The following is a 20,273-nucleotide window of genomic DNA, read 5'->3' on the forward strand; positions in this document are numbered from 1 at the left end:
AACCGGAGGCGGTGAACGGCCTTCGTCCCACCTTGTGGGGTGCTTGGCCATCATATGCCTGCGCATGCTGGTGGTGGTGAGGCTGGTGGTGGTGGCTCCCCGGCTGATCTTGGCGGGACAAACCTTGCACACCACAGTTCGTCGGTCGTCTGCACTCTCAGTGAAAAACTGCCAGACCTTTGAGCAGCTCGGCCTCTGCAGGGTGGCATGGCGCGAGGGGGCGCTTTGGGAAACAGTTGGTGGATTATTCGGTCTGGCCCTGCCTCTACCCCTGGCCACCGCACTGCCTCTTCCAACCTGCCCCGCTGCTGCACTTGCCTCCCCCTCTGAAGACCTGTCCTCAGTAGGCTTAGCAAACCAGGTGGGGTCAGTCACCTCATCGTCCAGCTGCTCTTCCTCCGAATCCTCAGTGCGCTCCTCCCTCGGACTTACTGCCCTTACTACTACCTCACTGATAGACAAATGTGTCTCATCATCATCGTCCTCCTCACCCACTGAAAGCTCTTGAGACAGTTGCCTCATCCCCCGGACCCCGGGAACTTTCCAAAGGTTCGGCATCGGTCACGACAAACTCCTCCGGTGGGATAGGAACCATTGCTGCCCATTCTGGGCAGGGGCCCGAGAACAGTTCCTAGGAGTCTGCCTGCTCCTCAGAATGTGTCATTGTAATGGAGTGAGGAGGCTGGGAGGAAGGAGGAGCAGCAGCCAGAGGATTCAGAGTTGCAGCAGTGGACGGCGTAGAAGTCTGGGTGGTCGATAGATTGCTGGATGCACTTTCTGCCATCCACGACAGGACCTGCTCACGCTGCTCATTTTCTAATAAAGGTCTACCGCGTGGACCCATTAATTGTGAGATGAATCTGGGGACCCCTGAAACTTGCCTCTCTCCTAATCCCGCAGCAGTCGGCTGCGATACACCTGGATCAGAAGCTCGGCCTGTGCCCACACCCTGACTTGGGCCTCCGCGTCCACGTCCTCTAGGCCTACCCCTAGCCCTCAGCATGGTGTATTACGAGTAGAGCAGAAACAGAACGCTGTAATTAAATGTGTCGCTTATTGGCCTGTGGTTGGAGGCTGACTTCGCTTACGGAACGCACAGCAGAGCCAGGAAACAATTTTGCGCATGCCTGTAGTGAGACGTAGGTGCGCATCACTCAGCTAGTGTAATTCACAGCGCAGAAGCAGTCAAGTCGCCAAAGGGCAGTGGTACGCCTTAAGTATTTGGCTTCCCTTTTTTTAAATGGTGAGCTGAAACAGCAGACAGATACTGTATGCAGCGTATATTATGTTTACTGTTTCCCTCTGGCGCTATCACGGCGGTGATGTAACGGAGACAGCAGAGCCAGGAAACAATTTTGCGCACGTCTGTAGTGAGACGTAGGTGCCTAGGACTGAGCTAGTGGAATTCACAGCGGAGAAGCAGTCAAGTCGCCAAAGGGCAGTGGTACGCCTTAAGTATTTGGCTTCCCTTTTTTTAAATGGTAAGCTGAAACAGCAGACAGATACTGTATGCAGCGTATATTATGTTTACTGTTTCCCTCTGGCGCTATCACGGTGGTGATGTAACGGAGACAGCAGAGCCAGGAAACAATTTTGCGCACGTCTGTAGTGAGACGTAGGTGCATAGGACTGAGCTAGTGGAATTCACAGCGCAGAAGCAGTCAAGTCGCCAAAGGGCAGTGGTACGCCTAAAGTATTTGGCTTCCCTTTTTTTAAATGGTGAGCTGAAACAGCAGACAGATACAGTATGCAGCGTATATTATGTTTACTGTTTCCCTCTGGCGCTATCACGGCGGTGATGTAATGGAGACAGCAGAGCCAGGAAACAATTTTGTGCACGCCTGTAGTGAGACGTAGGTGCCTAGGACTGAGCTAGTGGAATTCACAGCGCAGAAGCAGTCAAATCACCAAAGGGCAGTGGTACGCCTTAAGTATTTGGTTTCCCTTTTTTTAAATGGTGAGCTGAAACAGCAGACAGATACTGTATGCAGCGTATATTATGTTTACTGTTTCCCTCTGGCGCTATCACGGTGGTGATGTAATGGAGACAGCAGAGCCAGGAAACAATTTTGCACACGCCTGTAGTGAGACGTAGGTGCGTAGGACTGAGCTAGTGGAATTCACAGTGCAGAAGCAGTCAAGTCGCCAAAGGGCAGTAGTACGCCTTAAGTATTTGGCTTCCCTTTTTTTAAAAGGTGAGCTGAAACAGCAGACAGATACTGTATGCAGCGTATATCTTGTATACTCTTTCCCTCTGGCGCTATCACGGCGGTGATGTAACAGGCACAGCAGAGCCAGGAAACAATTTTGCGCAAGCCTGCTGTAATGCTTAGCTGGGTATTAATTAGCGACTACTACCCCCAGCAGACATGCAGTACACTGAAGACGGTCACAGGCAGCCCAAATATAGTATTTTTCCCCAATTTTTTTGAAAAAGCCCACTGCCTATATAGACAGTATATCTCTTTCACCTTTCCCACTGTCCCTGCCTCACCAGTACTGCCCCTATACTGAGTAAAATGACTGCAGACTGAGGACGCAATGGTCTGCACGCCCGATATACAAAAAAAAAAAAGATGTGGCCCTAAGAAGGACCGTTGGGGTTTTTCAAGCCTAAAATAACACCTAACGCTCTCCCTATAGCAGCAGCATCACCAGCACTTTCCCTGATCTCTGTCAGAATGCATCTGTGGCGAGCCGCGGGCGGGGCAGATTTTAATACTCGGGTGACACCTGATCTCCCCAGCCACTCACTGCAGGGGGGTGGTATAGGGCTGGAACGTCACAGGAGGAAGTTGTAATGCCTTCCATGTCTTTCTATTGGCCAGAAAAGCGTGCTAATGTCTCAGAGATGAAAGTGAAAGTAACTCGAACATCTCGTGGTACTCGTCTCGAGTAACGAGCATCTCGAACACCCTAATACTCGAACGAGTATCAAGTTCGGACGAGTACGCTCGCTCATCTCTAACAACAAATCAACAATTTGACAAATTTTGTACAACAGATTGACATCCACCAATACTGGAGTAGAAAGGGATGCCCCCTGAACAGGAGGTATATATTTCTTGATTGCAGATTAATGAAAAACATCAGAGATTTCGAATGAAGGAGGAACATCCAATTTAAAAGAAGATGGATCAATACTTTCCTTGATTCCTTGTAGTGTGAAGACGACTTTCACTTTGCAACTATGGACATTACAGCTTTATATTCTAACATCTGACACAATTTACGTCGGGCTTATGTTGATTATTTTCTGTCACAGAATCCCACGGTTCCAATTCATCAAAAAGGAATTTTTGCCTGGCTGTTTAAAAACTATTTTACATAATATATAATAACATTTTTTGTATAATGATCATTGTTTTATTACCAGAGGATTGGCAATGCGATGGTTCTAAAGTAGCCCACGTGTATGCCAACCTCTTTATAGGTGTCTTTGAGAAAATATTTATTACGCCAATTCATTGACATATAGAAAAGCTAACTCTCAACAGCAGATAGATTGATGATTTCCTTGGTTTGGAAGGGTGAAAAGAGTTCATTAAGGGATTATTTTGAAAAATCAATTCCAATAGTTGGGGAATTTAATTATTATTGGATTATGAGGACAGTATTATTTATTTGGATATTAATATATTTCATGAGGGTCATGGAATTAGAACATCCACTTTTTAAGCCAAAAATGATATTACTGCTTGCATGAAATGAACAATAAGAGAGTTAATTATCGTTCATCGTTCAATCATTGGCTGCATTTACACTGAACAATTATTATTCATTTTCACTTGTTTAAACTATTTTTTGAGTGATAACCGCTCAATGCAGAAGAACCTTAACTATTCACCTCCTGAAAGTCAATAATTTTGTTGTAATTACCAATACAAGTCTCTCAGGTCTCGATTTAGATTAAAGGATTCACCTCCAAATTACTCAAATGCAGAACTGGTGTGGAGTTAGAGTTCCTGGGAGAATCTAAGAATATCCATTTAGCTTTTTTCTATTGGTTCCTGATGAGGTTGTAACAAAAACGTGTTGAACCAGAACTAGTAAAAAAATTGGGATATAGAGCCAATGTATCATCAGGAGATTTGAAACTAGTATGATTTTCACCAACTTTCTTATTAAAGAGTGAGGTCATTTAGGAGGGGCTGTTTTAACATTAGTCCTTTGCTAGAACTGGGGAATTATTTTGCTCCCTAGTCTAAATGATCTTTTGCAATAATCACCCCAGGGAGAATTGTGTTGCTTTAAGCTATAGTAGTTGTAGGCACTAACGGTGCGTGTCCTTATAGTATGCATGTAGTAGCCTGTGGCCTTATGCATTTGACTCATGAATTTGGTAAAGTCAGGCACACTACTATAGCTCATACTAGTTCTTACTGGAGAAGTCCAATTAACAGAGGCAATATTTCACAGCTCAATGAAGCTTAAAGGATCTGTTTCTAATGTCTTGATTAGAGATGAGCGAGTGCCCAAATGCTCATGTCCGCATTATTCAAGTCGAGTTTTTCGTAAAATTCGAGAGCTCTACTCGAGTAACAACCCCCATTGACTACAATAGGAGTCTCTCTCTCTCAGATTTATTCCTTGAATTTGATGTTTATGTTGGTCAAAATTCACAGTCCGTTCAGTATAAAATCTCTTCTATCATACAGGGCGACCACATCATGCTTCTAAAGAATCACAACCCCACTGACAATTTCTACATTCTTCCATACCTCATCAAAGCTGAAGCAAATTCTCCGATTTCCGCTGGGTTTGTATTAATTTACATCTTCAAACTGATGTGGAATGGGGATGCCATCATGGTCTTTACTATGAATTCCCATTTACACATCTACGTGTAACTATTCCTCTGTAATCGATCATTGGTGGATATGTGCAACACAACAGTCACTGTCCCTGTGCTGCTGGACATTTTGTTGTCCAGGGACTACATGGGCAACAAAACTCAGGGCTTGAGTGGGATAAAAAGCACCCCTGGTACACAGACTCCACCATCCCACCATACCATATCACCCCTGCCCCATATTGCGTAAAAATAGTGATGCTCAATGCATGATGCGACAAATTTTGCTTTACTCTTTGAGCTAAAAGTTTCATTGACTGTTATCATTTGATTAATTCAACAGATCATGACTTCTCCACTTTTCCTAATTAAGGCTCAGCAGCATGTATAGAATGTCCTGTTACAGGTCAGTGTCAGAATGGTTAGGAGGCGGTACTTGTAGGATTAATATGTAGATTATTAACAACAGATTTTCTGCCTGACTGGTTAAAGTATGTGCATGCGGTGCCTGAAATATAGTTCACTTCAGAAAATTGTCCCTAGAGTAATAGTCAAATTGCTTTTGCAGCTTAATGTTTTAATACATGGATGTACCTAGACCTTGCGGGAATGTGTGCATCATTCCAAGTTACCACGGGAGGTGGTGAGTCCTCCTTCAATGGAAGTGTTCACACAAAGGCTGGATAAATATCTGTCTGGGATGATTTAGTGAACCCTGCACTGAGCAGGGAGTTGGACCCTATGACCCTGGAGGTCCCTTCCAACTCTACCACTCTACCATTCTATGACTCTGGCTGTGCCACCACTATTTTAATGGTTTGTATGCTTCGTGTTACCAATAAGGATGATCTATTCATATTTAGTGATCTATATATATTATTTTATTGGCAATAGCCACTGATTTAATACACAGACATTTAAAAATTAAACACTAAGGAAAATCTGACAATGGAAAATAGTATTATCCATTAGCTTAATATGTATACCCATCACACAATACAACATATTGAGGTGATTATTTAAACATAGTTCCACCAGCATGAGCAACTGATACAAGATGTTTAAGGTCCTTTTACATGGGTTGACTGCCTGACTGTCACCCCTGTGCTTACACATGAGTGATAGTCGTTCAAGGGAATGGAGGCAGAGTCGGCCAGGGTCATACCGGCCCACCCACCTCCATTCACAGTAAACAGAAAAATCTTGAATATTAAGCGACTGCTGTTTCCATAGGCAAATAGTCAGTGTGCACAGGACAATTATCGCTAAAATTCACTGTGCTAGTCTATAATATGGCATTAATGGAATTAACTTGGAGATTTAACAGGGTTAAACATGGGTTATTTAAAAACTGATGTAATACAGAAAAAAATAACTGCAATAAGATCCCCAGATGCTTATCATTAACTCTATTTTATATTTATATTTGACTGAATTGTAGCAGCGGGAAAAGAAACAAAAACATTTTAATTGCCAAATTGTTGATTTTTGCCCTACAGAAAATCCCATAGCGCCGTTGTACGCTCACTACTGTGTATATATACAGGTATCTCATCTTTATCATATGGGTACTGGCAAAATTATATTCACAGGTAACAATCTTAACATTGCAGATATCTCTATCAAATGACTAAAATGATACAATGAATATGTCTACATCGAAGGCTATATGCTGTCCAGAGGAAATATTATAACAAAATATTTAACATTTTTGAAAGCAGAAATTACTGGAGTCAAATTTTAATCTATTAACTCAACATTTGAAAGAACTATGGGACAAAAGCTTTATGCCGTTTTGCAGGTTTCATTGGATACCATTAAGGCATTTGATAGCATAGATTAGAGTTTCTTATAGAAAATTTGATATTGTACATGATTTTATGAAATGGGTTATACTTTTATATTGCAATCCTTGTTCACGTATTGCATAAATGCTGATTTGATTGATTCTTTTCCTTTACCTAGCTGAACTGACAAGGGTGTCCTCCCTCGAATTAATCATTTGGTAATAATGGTTATGGATGGGATGATATAAAAAGTTATGGATGTTTGGGAAATAAGGATAGAATATCTTTTTTTTTTTAATGTTGACAATGTTTTGATTTTTCTTGAGAAAAAGGAAACATTCCTCTATATATTTCAAAGTTTTGAAAGACTTGTCTTTTTTTTTTGATACCTAAGAATTAAGCCACCTAAGTGGGTGTTATTGCGTCTTGACAAGGATATGTTATGATCAACTCTAGAGATGAGCGAGCGTGCTCGTTTAAGAATACTACTCGAGTAGCAGTCTTTTCGAGTAACTGTGTACTCACCAGAGCAACATGTGGGGGGTAGAGAGGGGCAGCGGGGGGTAGAGATCTCTCTTACTCTCCCCCCGCTCCCTCCCGCCGCCCCCCTACATGCTGCTCTGACGAGTACACAGTTACTCGAAAAGACTGCAACTTTCTCGAGTAGCAGGCTTAAACGAGCATGCTCGCTCATCTCTAATCAACTCTAAGATTGGGGATGCTTTTGATTAGTGATAATTTTGAATATTTGAATATTTTTTGTCTCAAAAAAGTGATAGAAATGTTGCAATATGAATTGATATGGGCCGAGGAGCATGCAAATGAGTCAAGTTTACAAAAGGCATTCTGGAAGCACAGGGTGGATTTTCTTTTCCAAATATGCAATTGTACTTTCTCCCATCATACATAAGTTCTTGGCTTGCTGGTGTGTAGGGGACAGCATGAAAAAATATCTAACATTACAGAATCAGATAAACTGTCACATGGGATAATTAAGGAATAATCCTTATGTAAAAGGTTAGAAACAACATTAAGTGTAGAGATGAGCAAGCATACTTGCTAAGGTAAATTACTCGAGTGAGTATTGCCATTTTCGAGTACATGCCCGCTTGTGCCAAAAGATTCGGCCGGCGGGGGTGAGCGGTGAGTTGCGGGAGTGAGCATGGGGTTGCAGGGGGGGGGGGGAGAGAGAGATCTCCCCCCGTTCCTCCCCGCTCTCCCCCGCCAGCCCCCGAATCTTTTGGCACGACCGGGCATGTACTCAAAAATGGCAATACTCGCTCCAGTAATTCACCTTAGTGAGAACGCTTGCTCATCTCTAAGTGCTTTTTTTAAAAGAGGCCTTTGGTACACAGCCCAATATGGCACAACTCCAACTTTAATGGATTTTCTTGTTCTTGAAAGTGTAGAATTTAGGGGGAAAATTGTGTGTCTTTCATGTCCCATCTGTTGCAGAATGGAAACTTTAAGTCATTTTGATGTTTTACAATATCCACTGGTAAAGCCATATTTAGAATGGAAGTATTAATTAAAGGTGGCACATTTTTATTTACTGCCATAAAACACAGAAAAGCAAATCTTTTCTCAGATATATTTAGGTACATACTTAAAGTTTACACTGATAGGATCATTTTTTTCAGGGGCTGTATATTGGAGAGGCAAATTAATGGTGCATGTTGGAGTCTGATTTTGAAAAATATTTGAATTCTTTTATTCTGTGCCAATTTAATTGTATGATACAATTCAATATAGTATATAATCTGTACTATACGATATGTCAGCCTTTCTGGGAAAGATTAGAAGAAGAAATATTGTCCTTGAATTCAATTTTTTTTCTTCTTTTTTATCTCTTTTCTTAATTGTCCATGCCAGAGTGGGGGAGATCTTAGATGGGATAAACAAATGCATGTATTGTTATTTTATATGATGTTTATTTGGAGATATGAATATATTTATTAAAAACAGAAAAAAATCTAAAGTAATCATAGATTTCTAAATTTTTATTTTTAATTTTATTTATTACATTTTACTTTTTTTTTTTTAATTGACACCTTTGAAATTAGCAAGTTTGGCCAACTTGAATCCAATATGCCTGGCCAGTTTTAGTAATTTAAAATTGTAAAAAAACATGCGATTGATTTTATCTTTCTTCAAACTTATTATTCTTCATGAATCTGCAAAATGTTAAAAGTACATTTTTTTATTCAAACGTTCAAAGAAAACCATATCCAAATTAATGATATGCATGGCACGTGCCTTTGTCTTACAGGAATACCTCATGGAGAATTACACATATCAGTTTTTTGTTTTAACCTTTACTACAAATGAAAAGAATAAGCCCTTTTTATCATTTTTCTTTGTCATGATATACCTGACAGGATTCCTTATTAATTTGGCCACCATTGCTGTGATATATACTGATCCGCATTTACACACCCCTATGTATCTATTCCTGTGCAATTTATCCATTATTGACATCTGCTACACAACTCTTACCGTCCCAAAGCTGGTTTACATGTTACTGAGTGGTGACTATACATTGTCCTTCACTCAATGCTTCATCCAGATGTACTTTTTCAGCCATGTGGCTACTGCAGAGGACCTCTTGCTGTTCGTGATGGCGTATGATCGATATGTTGCCATTTGTAACCCTCTACATTATCATCACATTTTAAGTAAGAAGACCTGTATCCTGTTCTTGATAATTGTCTGGGCCATTGGTTTCTTTAACTCAATTTCTGGGACATTGACTGCATCTAATATACCATTGTGTTTTTCTAACACAGTCTCACAATTCTACTGTGAATTCAAAGCTTTTGTCAAAATTTCCTGCCTCAATGCTGGTTTACTAGTATTTGCCAACATGGAAGCTGTACTATTCGGGCTCTGTCCTTTTCTGTTCAGTATAATATCTTACATTAAGGTCATCATTGTTATTTTACATATTAAATCTAGTGATGGGAGAAGGAAGGCTTTCTCCACCTGCTCATCCCACCTCATAGTTCTCACTATGTTCTATGGCTCCTGGACTTCTTCATATCTAATTCCACGATTAGAGGATCCCCGGGTCTTCGAAATGACTTTTTCTATTTTGTACTTAATCATTACTCCCATGTTAAACCCTCTGATATACACTGTTCGGAATAAAGATGTTAAGAAGGCTATGCTGAAAATGGTTGAATGCAAATAGGATTGCACATCTTAATCAGATGGGCAATAAAATCATTCTGATTTTCACCAAATCAGATGAAGTAAGTCCAAACTGATTTTTGACAAAAATCACTGGAAGATCAAATTTCCCATGATGCTTGCTGCGGGGGTCTGGGTGCAGTCAATCAGTAGCTAGGGTGCCCAGATGATGTCACCAAACATGTCCTCCATTCTGCTTATGGGACTATTACAAATCTCTGTTTGTGGCCTCAGCCGTCATTTATAGTTGCCAGTCCATCCACTACAAATTATTTGCAGAACTAATGCAGCTAGCAGTGAGGTTTGGAGAATTCAACTACACTGTGCCAAACAGGGACAGTAGACAAATATTGTGTGGTCTCCTACTCTGACATATCATGCAGCCCAAGGATTGCAGCTTATTTAGTGGGTGGACATTTTTTTGGTAATATGAAACAAAAAGAAACCCAAACAGGAAAATAGAAAATAAACACAATGCATGTCAGCCCCCTCAGACATTGCTCAGTCACGAGTCTGGCCACTACAAATTATTTGTAGGCTTACACAGCTAGCAATGGTTTTCTGCAAACTACAAAATTTGCTGAAAATGTACATAAAACTACTCTAAAAAGAAAACCAAAAAAGGACTAAGTAAAAAAATATTAAAAGGAAACAAAGAAAACAAGGGATAGAGATGTGTCAGTTGTAGTACTGCTACTGCTCTCCTTTTCTGCTTCCACCATGTTTCCTCCCCCTATTTCCCCCCAAATAACAACTATGTCGATATGGAGATACAAAGTTACAGCTCTTATGTTTCCAAGACGGGCACACTCTGCTCTTAAGGTGCTATTGCTGTTGTTGGTGCTGCCTCTGTTCTCTTTCTCTTGCTTCCACCATGTTTCAGCCTCTTCCTCCTTTTCTCAAAATGAAAGTTTTCTAAAGCACAAGAAACAGCTGTAGAGCTACAGCTTTTCCTTGGAGAAGGTCCGTACTTGGCTGTTCTGTTCACCTGGTAGTATTTGTATTTGCAAACCTTATGATATTGCTCTTAAAACAAGCACCACACCTACTGTCTCCCTTGGTGTCATTTTGGGTAATTCTACTGCTGCTTCTTGGAAGAGAAGGAGTAGAAAGGTAGCTCTTCAGCTCTTACTTGGAGCGCACCTATATTTGAGGCTTGTATTCGCCTGGCAGAATTTGTCCTTGTAAAATTTATGATGTTGCTTTTAAAATGAGCAGCCCCGCTGCTGTCTTCCTTGGTGCAGTTTGCGATCTAGAAGACTCTATATGAGCCTTCATTTGTGTTCAGTGACACTTGTGTGCTATAATTGACCCGTACACTACTGTACACTATTTTGACCAATGTTTGGGAGGAGCACAGTTTTCCCCAGATGTTTGGCTCTATTACCATGCAATCTGGGGAGATTTGGTTGCATGAGGTACCTTCTGGAAGGCAAATAAGTAAAACCGGTTTTTACTTTCTAATAATTTTAATGGGTGTCGGAATCAGGCATCCTGATTAGAGATGAGCGAACGTACTCATAATGAGTACTTACGCACCCGAGTACCGCCATTTTCGAGTACTTCAGTACTTGCGCGTAAAGATTCGGGGGGCGCCGGGGGGCGGGGAGAGGCGCGGCGGTGCGGGGGGTAGCAGCGGGGAACAGGCGGGAGCCGTCTCTCTCTCCCTCTCCCCCCCACTCCCCGCCGCAACCCCCCGCGCCGCCACGGCGCCCCCCGAATTTTTTCGCCCGAGTACGGAAGTACTCGAAAATCGCGGTATTCGGGCGAAAAAGGGGCGGGGCCGAGCACGTTCGCTCATCTCTAATCCTGATTCATTATGATATTTGTGAAATTGGCCAAGTAACTACATTGATTAATTATTCCACTAATTGTTCCTTACTAGATGCAAAGTCAATCTTTAACCCCTTAGTGACGAAGCCTGTTTGCGCCTTAGTGACTGAACCAAATTTTGGAAATCTAGCATAGCATAACTCCGTAAAGGTTTTGCATATCCCAGTGATTCTGATATTGTTTTTTCGCCACATGTTGCCCTTCATTTAGGTGGTAAAATTAGACCAATAGAACTGTGTATATTTATTAAAAGCGCCACTATTGGGAAAATTCTGAAAAAAAGAAGCATTTTTTCACATTTTCAATTGCAATATGTCAAATATGTGCAAACATACTGTATACAAGATATATATTTCCATCTGTTTACTTTATTCTGGGTGCACACTTTAAAAAAACTTTCATTCTTTTTTAACCATTTAGAAGACATACCAATTTAACATTGATTATCAACATTTTGAGGAACACTTTGTTTTCCTGCACCAAGCCAAGATTACGAAGGCTCATAGGTGTCAGACTGATATATACCCTCACAAATAACCCCATTTTAAAAACTACACCCCTTAGTGTATTCACTGAGGGGTGTTATGAGTATTTTGACCCCACAGTTTTTTTTTTGCAGGAGTTAATGCAATTTAGAGAAGAAAAAAAAAAAGTCATATTTTTTAATATGAATGAAGGTGGAGTGGGTCCTTGGGGATTATTCCGGCTCACCCATTTGCATTCACAGTAAGCAGGCAGTTGTTCATCATTCTCATTCAACATTATGTCATTGCATGCATTTGCAATGAATAATAATTGTTTAGATTCTAAGTAGATCGCAGGAATCTGAACAATTATCAGCCCGTGTAAAAGCACCTTAATGACTCTTTCACACTGAACGAGAACCTCACGATTCACTCATGCAGTCAGTTTAGACAGGCAAATCATCATTGGGAATTATGAAATTCCTGTTCAGTGTTTCACATTACTATGTGAAACAATAAACGATCAGTGTCTAAATGCAATGAGAAGCCAAGGAGCCAACAATGATTTATACCAGCTAACACTGAATGACGAACAAGAACTGCACAATTCTAGTTCGTCCTTCAGTCAATGGCTCCCATTTCAACTAAACATTTATCATTCACTTTCATTTCTTTGAATTATTTTTAGAGCAATAATAATTTTGTCTAATTGCACCTTAAGCCCAAGATCATTAGCAGAGGGCACAGATGAAGTGGTAGACAGAGATAAGAGTGCGGATACAGGGTGGTGCAGTACTGTGAAGAGCTTTATGGGTGAGAGTGATGAGTTTCATTTATATTCTATATTGGATGGGCAACCAAGTTTTACTTAGGACAAGTCCTTGGACATATTGTGATGAAACCATCTGACCAATTGTAAATTCCCCATAGTATTCTAAACACTAAACAGGAAAAAGGGGCGATTTACAAGCAAACAATCAATCATGTAAACTTCTAGATATAAAGTAGCTACAGACCCTCATAGTGATACTTTATATGTTCATATGATTAATGATTTATTCATCAATCTCTCCTATTTCCTGTTAAGGGTCCTACATACTGGGAGATATTTACATTTTTTTAACTTCCCACATGTTCATTGTTTTCATTAGCTGTCATGTTGTAGTGTAAGTTTTGAATTACATCTCCATTGTAATGTTAAAGGGGTTGTCCCGCGCCGAAACGGGTTTTTTTTTTTTTAAACCCCCCCCCCCCCCGTTCGGCGTGAGACAACCCCGATGCAGGGGTTAAAAAAACAAACCGGAGAGTGCTTACCTGAATCCCGGCGGTCCGGCGTCTTCATACTCACCTGCTGAATATGGCCGCCGGGATCCTCTCTCTCTGTGGACCGCAGGGCTTCTGTGCGGTCCATTGCCGATTTCAGCCTCCTGATTGGCTGGAATCGGCACGTGACGGGGCGGAGCTACACGGAGCCGGCATTCTGCATGAGCGGCCCCATTGAAGACAGCAGAAGACCCGGACTGCGCAAGCGCGTCTAATTTGGCCATCAGAGGCAACCATGGAGACGAGGACGCCAGCAACGGAGCAGGTAAGTATAAAACTTTTTATAACTTCTGTATGGCTCATAATTAATGCACAATGTACATTACAAAGTGCATTAATATGGCCATACAGAAGTGTATAGACCCACTTGCTGCCGCGGGACAACCCCTTTAAGGGACTTGCTTACATACAACATTACTTATATCGTATATTGTATATGCAGTTCCTGCATACATCATGACTATGCCTTGTTTTTCAATTGGCTTTATGAAATGGTATACTAATAAAGATGTACTTCTATTATTATAGTTTGTTATTCTGTGTATTATGTATAAGTTGTATATATGTTTCCTATGCAGTTAAAAGGAAAAAAGTATACAGACATATACTAGCCCAAGATCTGCCAAAAGGACACTCTTTAGGCCTCTGATGGATAAATGCATTTGACATATGCACTTTGCATGGCATATATGCCAAATTTAGGACACTGGACAGAGCCAAAACCTAAAAATAAATTACAAAAGGGAACAGAAGGAAAACATTTCACAAATGTTCAATTTTTTTAGCTGACCAACACCTGAGGGCTTCATAGAGGAGCGTGGCTTAGGATAACTTTACACTTCATTCAGATAGTTGCTTAGAAAAGCCACTGAGGGTTATGAACAATGGTTTGAAAGCTTTTACACAAAGCGCTTATATTAGTTGTTCCCCAAGATATTGTTCATAGGGATATCTCCATGCAAATTTATTCACAGGTCGTTCAAATCCGTCTAATTATGACTTCGCACCACACAACACTTGGTGTAAATCTGCTCTTGCATCCCTGTATTAGTATATCTGTAAGCATGTCCAACTTCTGTGGTTTTTCTGTTTAGAAATGACAATTATTTTTCTGCATAAAAAATAATATTTTTTATTTTAATGTGCAGTTATGACATTTGTATCTTATTTACCATAATCACTTTCATTATAATTACATCAATGCTTTGAGATTTGGAACAGTTAATCTGTGTCTCAGATTTTTTCATTTGAGGTCAACTTCCCCAACAAGGTGTTTATATAAAATGATATATGCCCTCAATATTTCCAAGTTGTTTTGAACTTTTCTAAAATGCTCTGTGCATGAGATCTAATCTTCTGTCTTGTATTCTCACCAGTGTATGAGATACTGCAATGAATTGCAAACAAGAGTCTAAAATCTTTTGAATTTCCAATAGCAAATTACTATCAACAATAACAGATGGAGACTGAATAGCATCATGGATCTGATGATGATCTTAAAGGGGTTTCCCCATGACTTAAAATTACTTCACAACAAGTCTGTCCTCCTTGGTTGTTACTGTCCAGGACATGTGACTGCTGCAACCAATTACTGTCTATTCAAAGTCACTGATATGGCCACTGATTGGCTGTAGCAGTCACATGTCTTAGTCAGCAACACCCAGGAAGGACAGAGTGGTTTTAAAGTAATTTTAAGTCATGGAAAAAAAACCTTAACACTACAAGATGTAAATTTACATCCTGGCTTTGGATTATTTAATGAAACAGGACTTAAATGTATGTCCTGTGGATGGTGCAGGATCAGAATAGAGCCCACGCCCTCCTGCAGCGGGAGCCAGCCTTGACTGACAGCTGAACTCCTGCTGCTACAACAGGGATTGATGAGAACAGCGGTTAATCCCCTACATGCTGCGATCAATGTACATTGCGGCATGGAAAGGGTTCACAGAGGGAGCGTGCTCCCTGTGACATCATCAACCTTTAGCAAAGTAATCGTGGAGGGCCAATGGGTTGCCATGGTAACCGGACTCCAGACACTGGTGTCTGGGCCTGCCATGGCCTACGATCACTATTGCAAGCGATAAGGCATTGCAGTACAGAAGTACTGTTTACTTTATTCTGGAAGCACATTATTAAAACTTAGTTTTTTTTTTAACAATTAAGCAGACGTACAAATTTAACATTAGTTATTAAAATTTTGAAGAACATCTTGTTTTTATACACCAAGCCAAGATTGCAAAGGCTCATAGGTGTCAGAATCATAGATAGCCCCACAAAAAATACACATCTTAATGTATTCACCGAGGGGTGTCGTGAGTATTTTGCTCCCACGGTTTCTTTTCACAAGTTAATGCAATTTAGTGGAGAAAAATTAAAATTTCATATTTTTGCAAATATGTAATTTTAAAGACAGTTTTTTTCTATAGTGCACATGAAAATGAGGATTTGCACCCCTAAATGGATACCATTTTTGTCCTGTGTTCAGAAACATACCCATTGTAGCCCCAGTCTGCTTACTGGACACATGGCTGGGCCTATAATGGAGGGAATACCCATTGGACTTCATGGCACAACTGAATAAATTCGAGGCCCCATTGCTCACTTGTGCAGCAAAAAAAATTGACTCCCTAAAATTAATCCCACCCCCACCCCTCTTTTTGGCATTCCCTAAATCTTAGATAAAAGTAATAATGTAAAGTGTGTGGTATGTCTGAAAACAGTAGTAATTATGGATGCCTGATTGGGATGGGCACATGGGGCAATAAAACCGGGTATCCCTCCTCCTCAGTGGCACTTTTTTGGGGGGTATTTCTTGAGCTTAGTGACAGGGATGGGGTGTAAAAAGTGTCCCTCTGTGAGGCTTATAAGCTTGCTGAGCTGTGGTGGATATACACAGAAGGTGCTCAACAAGCTGCTCCTGGAACTGCCGGAGGGAGAGCATTCTCGGGGCTTCTTGTAAATTTCGTAGGCATTACAGGTAGTGATCAAAATAATGCTGGGCTCACACGACCGTATGTGGAATCCGCTTGCGAGTCCCGCAGTGGATCCTAGCTGTGGCCCTGCGAATGGCCACGTAATATACTGCATATAACTATATACTCACACAGGCGGTCACACACAGTGCACCTTTTTTTGTTTATATTTCCCACACCGCAGATTAGCGATGATGCAGGTACCCTCAGTCCGTAGTTTCGTATGGGTTGCGGATATATCCGCGTCCATAGAGCACAATGTGCTTTATGTTACGGATATGTGCAGTAAAATAAAACATGCTGAGTTGTGTTTTCTGTGAGTGAATTTCATAATTCTGACCCGCTAAATGTGAGCGGAAATGTTTAATCCAATGCATTTGATTAATTTGAGTATTACGGCGGATCAAACACATGCGGAATCCGCAATTCCTATCTGGTCACGTGAGACCAGCCTAGGGTAGGTCCATGGAGGATGATCATGTTGGAGTTAAAATGTGGAGGCCTCTAGTAAAAAGTTTCATCTCCCCTCACCGATGCGATCGGTGAGGGGAGATTAAGCTTCCACTTTTTAAAAAAATTATTACGCGATCACCATTATTCATTAGATAACGGCAATAATGCAACCGGGGACTGTTCACCGTGGCCGTTGGTCAGTGCTCCAGGCTCTCGGCTACCTTTAGTAGATTTTAAATTTCCCTAGCTCTCCCCAACTTCTGCACTTGCGTTCACCATTTTGCACTGAAGCTGGGGAAAGGTTCATGGATAAGGATCCCATCTGGAGACATCACCGGAGGCCTCAGGTAAGTAATTTCACCTCTCATCAGGGATCCGATCTGTGACGGGAGGTGAAACAAAATTTTTTTTTACTTTTACATGATCGCCGTTATCCATTGGATAACGGCAATCACATGACCAGGGACCTCATACTACTCCCCCCCATCCCCAGTGAAATCTCCAGGCTTTCGGCTACGTTTCATAGCCAGGAGCAGGAAAATTTTAAATTACCTCGGCAATCTTCAGCTTATGCGCATGCGTCCATTATTTTCCCTGATTTTTTAAAAAGCTTTTTTTTACTTTTCATGATTGCCTTTATTCATTGGACAATGACGATAATGTGACCGGGGAATGCATACCGGTGACATCTCTCTGCTCTTGGCTAGTCATGAAAACAGAAGACAGCGTCAGATCGTGGAAGGACCAACACGCCGTGGGACGGAAGTGAGTACTTTCAGCTCCACTCATGGATCTGGTCCATGAGGGGAGCTAAAACTTTGACTTATTTTAACTTTTTTTTACACTATTATGCGATCACTGTTATCCATTTGACAACAGCGATCGCTTGATCAGGGGTCGCTCACTTCGACCCCTGATGACAGCTCCAGGCTCTCACCTACCACCAGCAGCCGATAGCAGGGAGATGTTGCCCGCACAGAGCCCGTGGCTTTAATCCAGAGGGCGAGCGTGTTTTTACGGCACTGGGGATTAAAGCCCAGAAACCCAGGATGCAAAAACACTTATGGGTGGTCACATAGGGGCTAAAGGGAACTTTTCCAGAGCCAAGAAGTATGACCAATCCTCTTTTCTATCTGAAACAAAATATTGCTCCATGATTCAATCTTTTCTTCTGCCCATTAGTTTCAGGATTTAAAGAGATTTAAAGATCTCAAAGAGAATGTCACAAAATTGATACAAATTTCGCCAAGGTTCAAGACTATATTAACTGGAAATTCATGCAATTTTACAATATTGCCAATTGGCACTTGGAAGTCCTGGTAAAGCTAGTAAGTGAAATATTTTACTAAATCTGTTGTCAACCACCTAAACAATAATATTTCCACCTGAACTCAGTAGATTCATGACAAATTCCATAGATAAATGAGACAAAGGTATCTTCAGAACTAGAAATGGTAACAATTCTCCTGCTGGAGGGGTTCAAAAAGACTAATGCCCCTTTTACACTGGCTGAGAATCTCACAATGCTCATTTGCCCAAGCGAACAAGATGGTGACGTCATGACCAGCTTGTTCATGCTTGGGCAGCCTGGTTATATTGCCCAATTCTTGGGCACTAATTGTTCAGTGTTTCACATTCTAATGAGAGGACCAAAATCACTATTCTGTTGGCCAAAATGAATGTCAGTAGCTCCTAGAAACCTGCAAGAAAAAACTTCCAGACAGGGTATCAGCCTTAACATTTTTACTTTCTGTGGCTACAAAAACGAAACAAGAGAAAAACAAGCACCCACAGGGTTGACTCTAGGTAAAGAGGGTCCGGTGAGCTGTGTTTATACCCATAGGGTCCCCTGTTCCAGTGCTGTGCCCTCATAACTAAGGGCCTCTGGGTGGCCAGTCATAGGGGTCTGACTTCATCCTGGTTGATAAAATGCCCGCTTATGAAGACCACCAGCTGTGGAAAGATGCTCTTTCCCAGCCAGGGAGTCAGCTCGAGTACAATCACAATCACAATTACTGAGGCCATGGTAAAAAGAAAAACTCTATAACATGGCATCCTAAGAACTGAGGGACACTTACAGTTCACATTAAACATAGAGCCCAACATGCTGCAACAGCAACTTTTGCAGCATGTTGCCTTGAAATCGAAAGCAACATTGTTCTGTTAGATAGCCTCCGATTACTTAGATGAGTTATTAGCTTGAACAGTTACAAACACTCTTAACAAACGAGTAATTGTTTAACAAGGGTAGTCTCTACTACTAGTGATAGAAGTTTGATAGAAACACTCACATATATGTATAATCTTGTTCCTTAGTAGTCACCTTGGTTGTTGAGAAAGTCCCCAAAGTCCAAATGCCTTTCTAGTCTTCAAAGCTTAAGTAGAGGGTGGTTTCCACTACAGAACGAGGACTCAACAAGTTAGACCGCAGCAGAGCATGGCTCAGCACAGACTCGAGATGCTTAGTACATGTATATTCACACATATAGGGGGTTCTTACATAAAGCTGTTCACTAGAGTCAGCTTGGTAGCTGGGTTCCGGCATTTGCAACAGGGCCATATTAGAGGGCTTGGTACAGGAGTCCAACGGGTAGTCAAACATATCCATCTCCTACTTCAGTCTAGCAATCCAGCTAGGAGGAAACCTGCTTCCTGTGTCTGGCTGAAAACATGCTCTCCTGCAGCCAATGAACATCAGCATATATTCGGCTATGGGGACATAATTTGCACATACAAAATAGCCACAAAAGGGCAACACAATACAAAATGAAGGATGCTGTTGAACAGTAACCCTCCTTCACCCCCGAGAAATCAGCACGTGCACACAGCATGCCTCAGAAGGCTATCTTCACACACTCTCTCATTGATCTCTATAGGAGAGCCAATACATGCATTGCCATTTGAAAAAATTTCACAAAATTTTCTTTTAAAAGGGTGGTTTATGCCTGTTTTTGGCCAAGAGAGAGAGCATAAAAATGGCCCAGGGCATTGACCGGGCACATATGCATACTTGTCAACTATCCCAGAACATCCAGACAGCTTCAGGAAAAAAGGGAGACCTCTCAGACTCTCAAAGACATTGTCAAGTCTTTTGGACACGGCTAAAGGCTCCTGGGAGTTCTGCAGAAACTTGCCCTTTGCCATGGCACTAGATGCTGCATCATCAGGCTTAGCTCCAATATCTGGTTGTATGAATTGTAGATGCTGCCTTTCTAGGATATATATTCTTTTATGGTGGTAAGGTTTGATTGTTTTCAGTAAGAGAAACTAAGTAATCTTGTAGATATCATATCTTGGAATGGCTAGCAAAAATACATGATGTTACAGCAAGCTTTCGGGTCTTCTATTGATCCTTCCTAAAACAAAAAAAACTGGTTTGGATGGGAAACATATATAATATACAAATGCAGAGACGACACCCCTCTTGATTTAAATACAAAGATTCACACACAGAAATTTG

The 20,273-nt window shown here is 41.3% G+C and overlaps 1 protein-coding gene across 1 annotated transcript in view; it reads right to left on the minus strand.

The window, feature by feature from the left end:
• LOC136577967 (otolith matrix protein OMM-64-like) overlaps positions 1 to 19,957 on the minus strand; it is a 34,827-nt gene extending 14,870 nt beyond the window's left edge. Inside the window, exon 1 of the mRNA XM_066577880.1 lies at positions 19,824 to 19,957. Within this exon, the coding sequence (XP_066433977.1) occupies positions 19,824 to 19,957 (134 nt within the window). The remainder of the gene's footprint in view (positions 1 to 19,823) is intronic.
• Between the last annotated feature and the right edge of the window lie 316 nt (positions 19,958 to 20,273).

The sequence above is a fragment of the Eleutherodactylus coqui genome, chromosome 8 (assembly GCF_035609145.1).
Source record: "Eleutherodactylus coqui strain aEleCoq1 chromosome 8, aEleCoq1.hap1, whole genome shotgun sequence".
Taxonomy (NCBI): domain Eukaryota; kingdom Metazoa; phylum Chordata; class Amphibia; order Anura; family Eleutherodactylidae; genus Eleutherodactylus; species Eleutherodactylus coqui.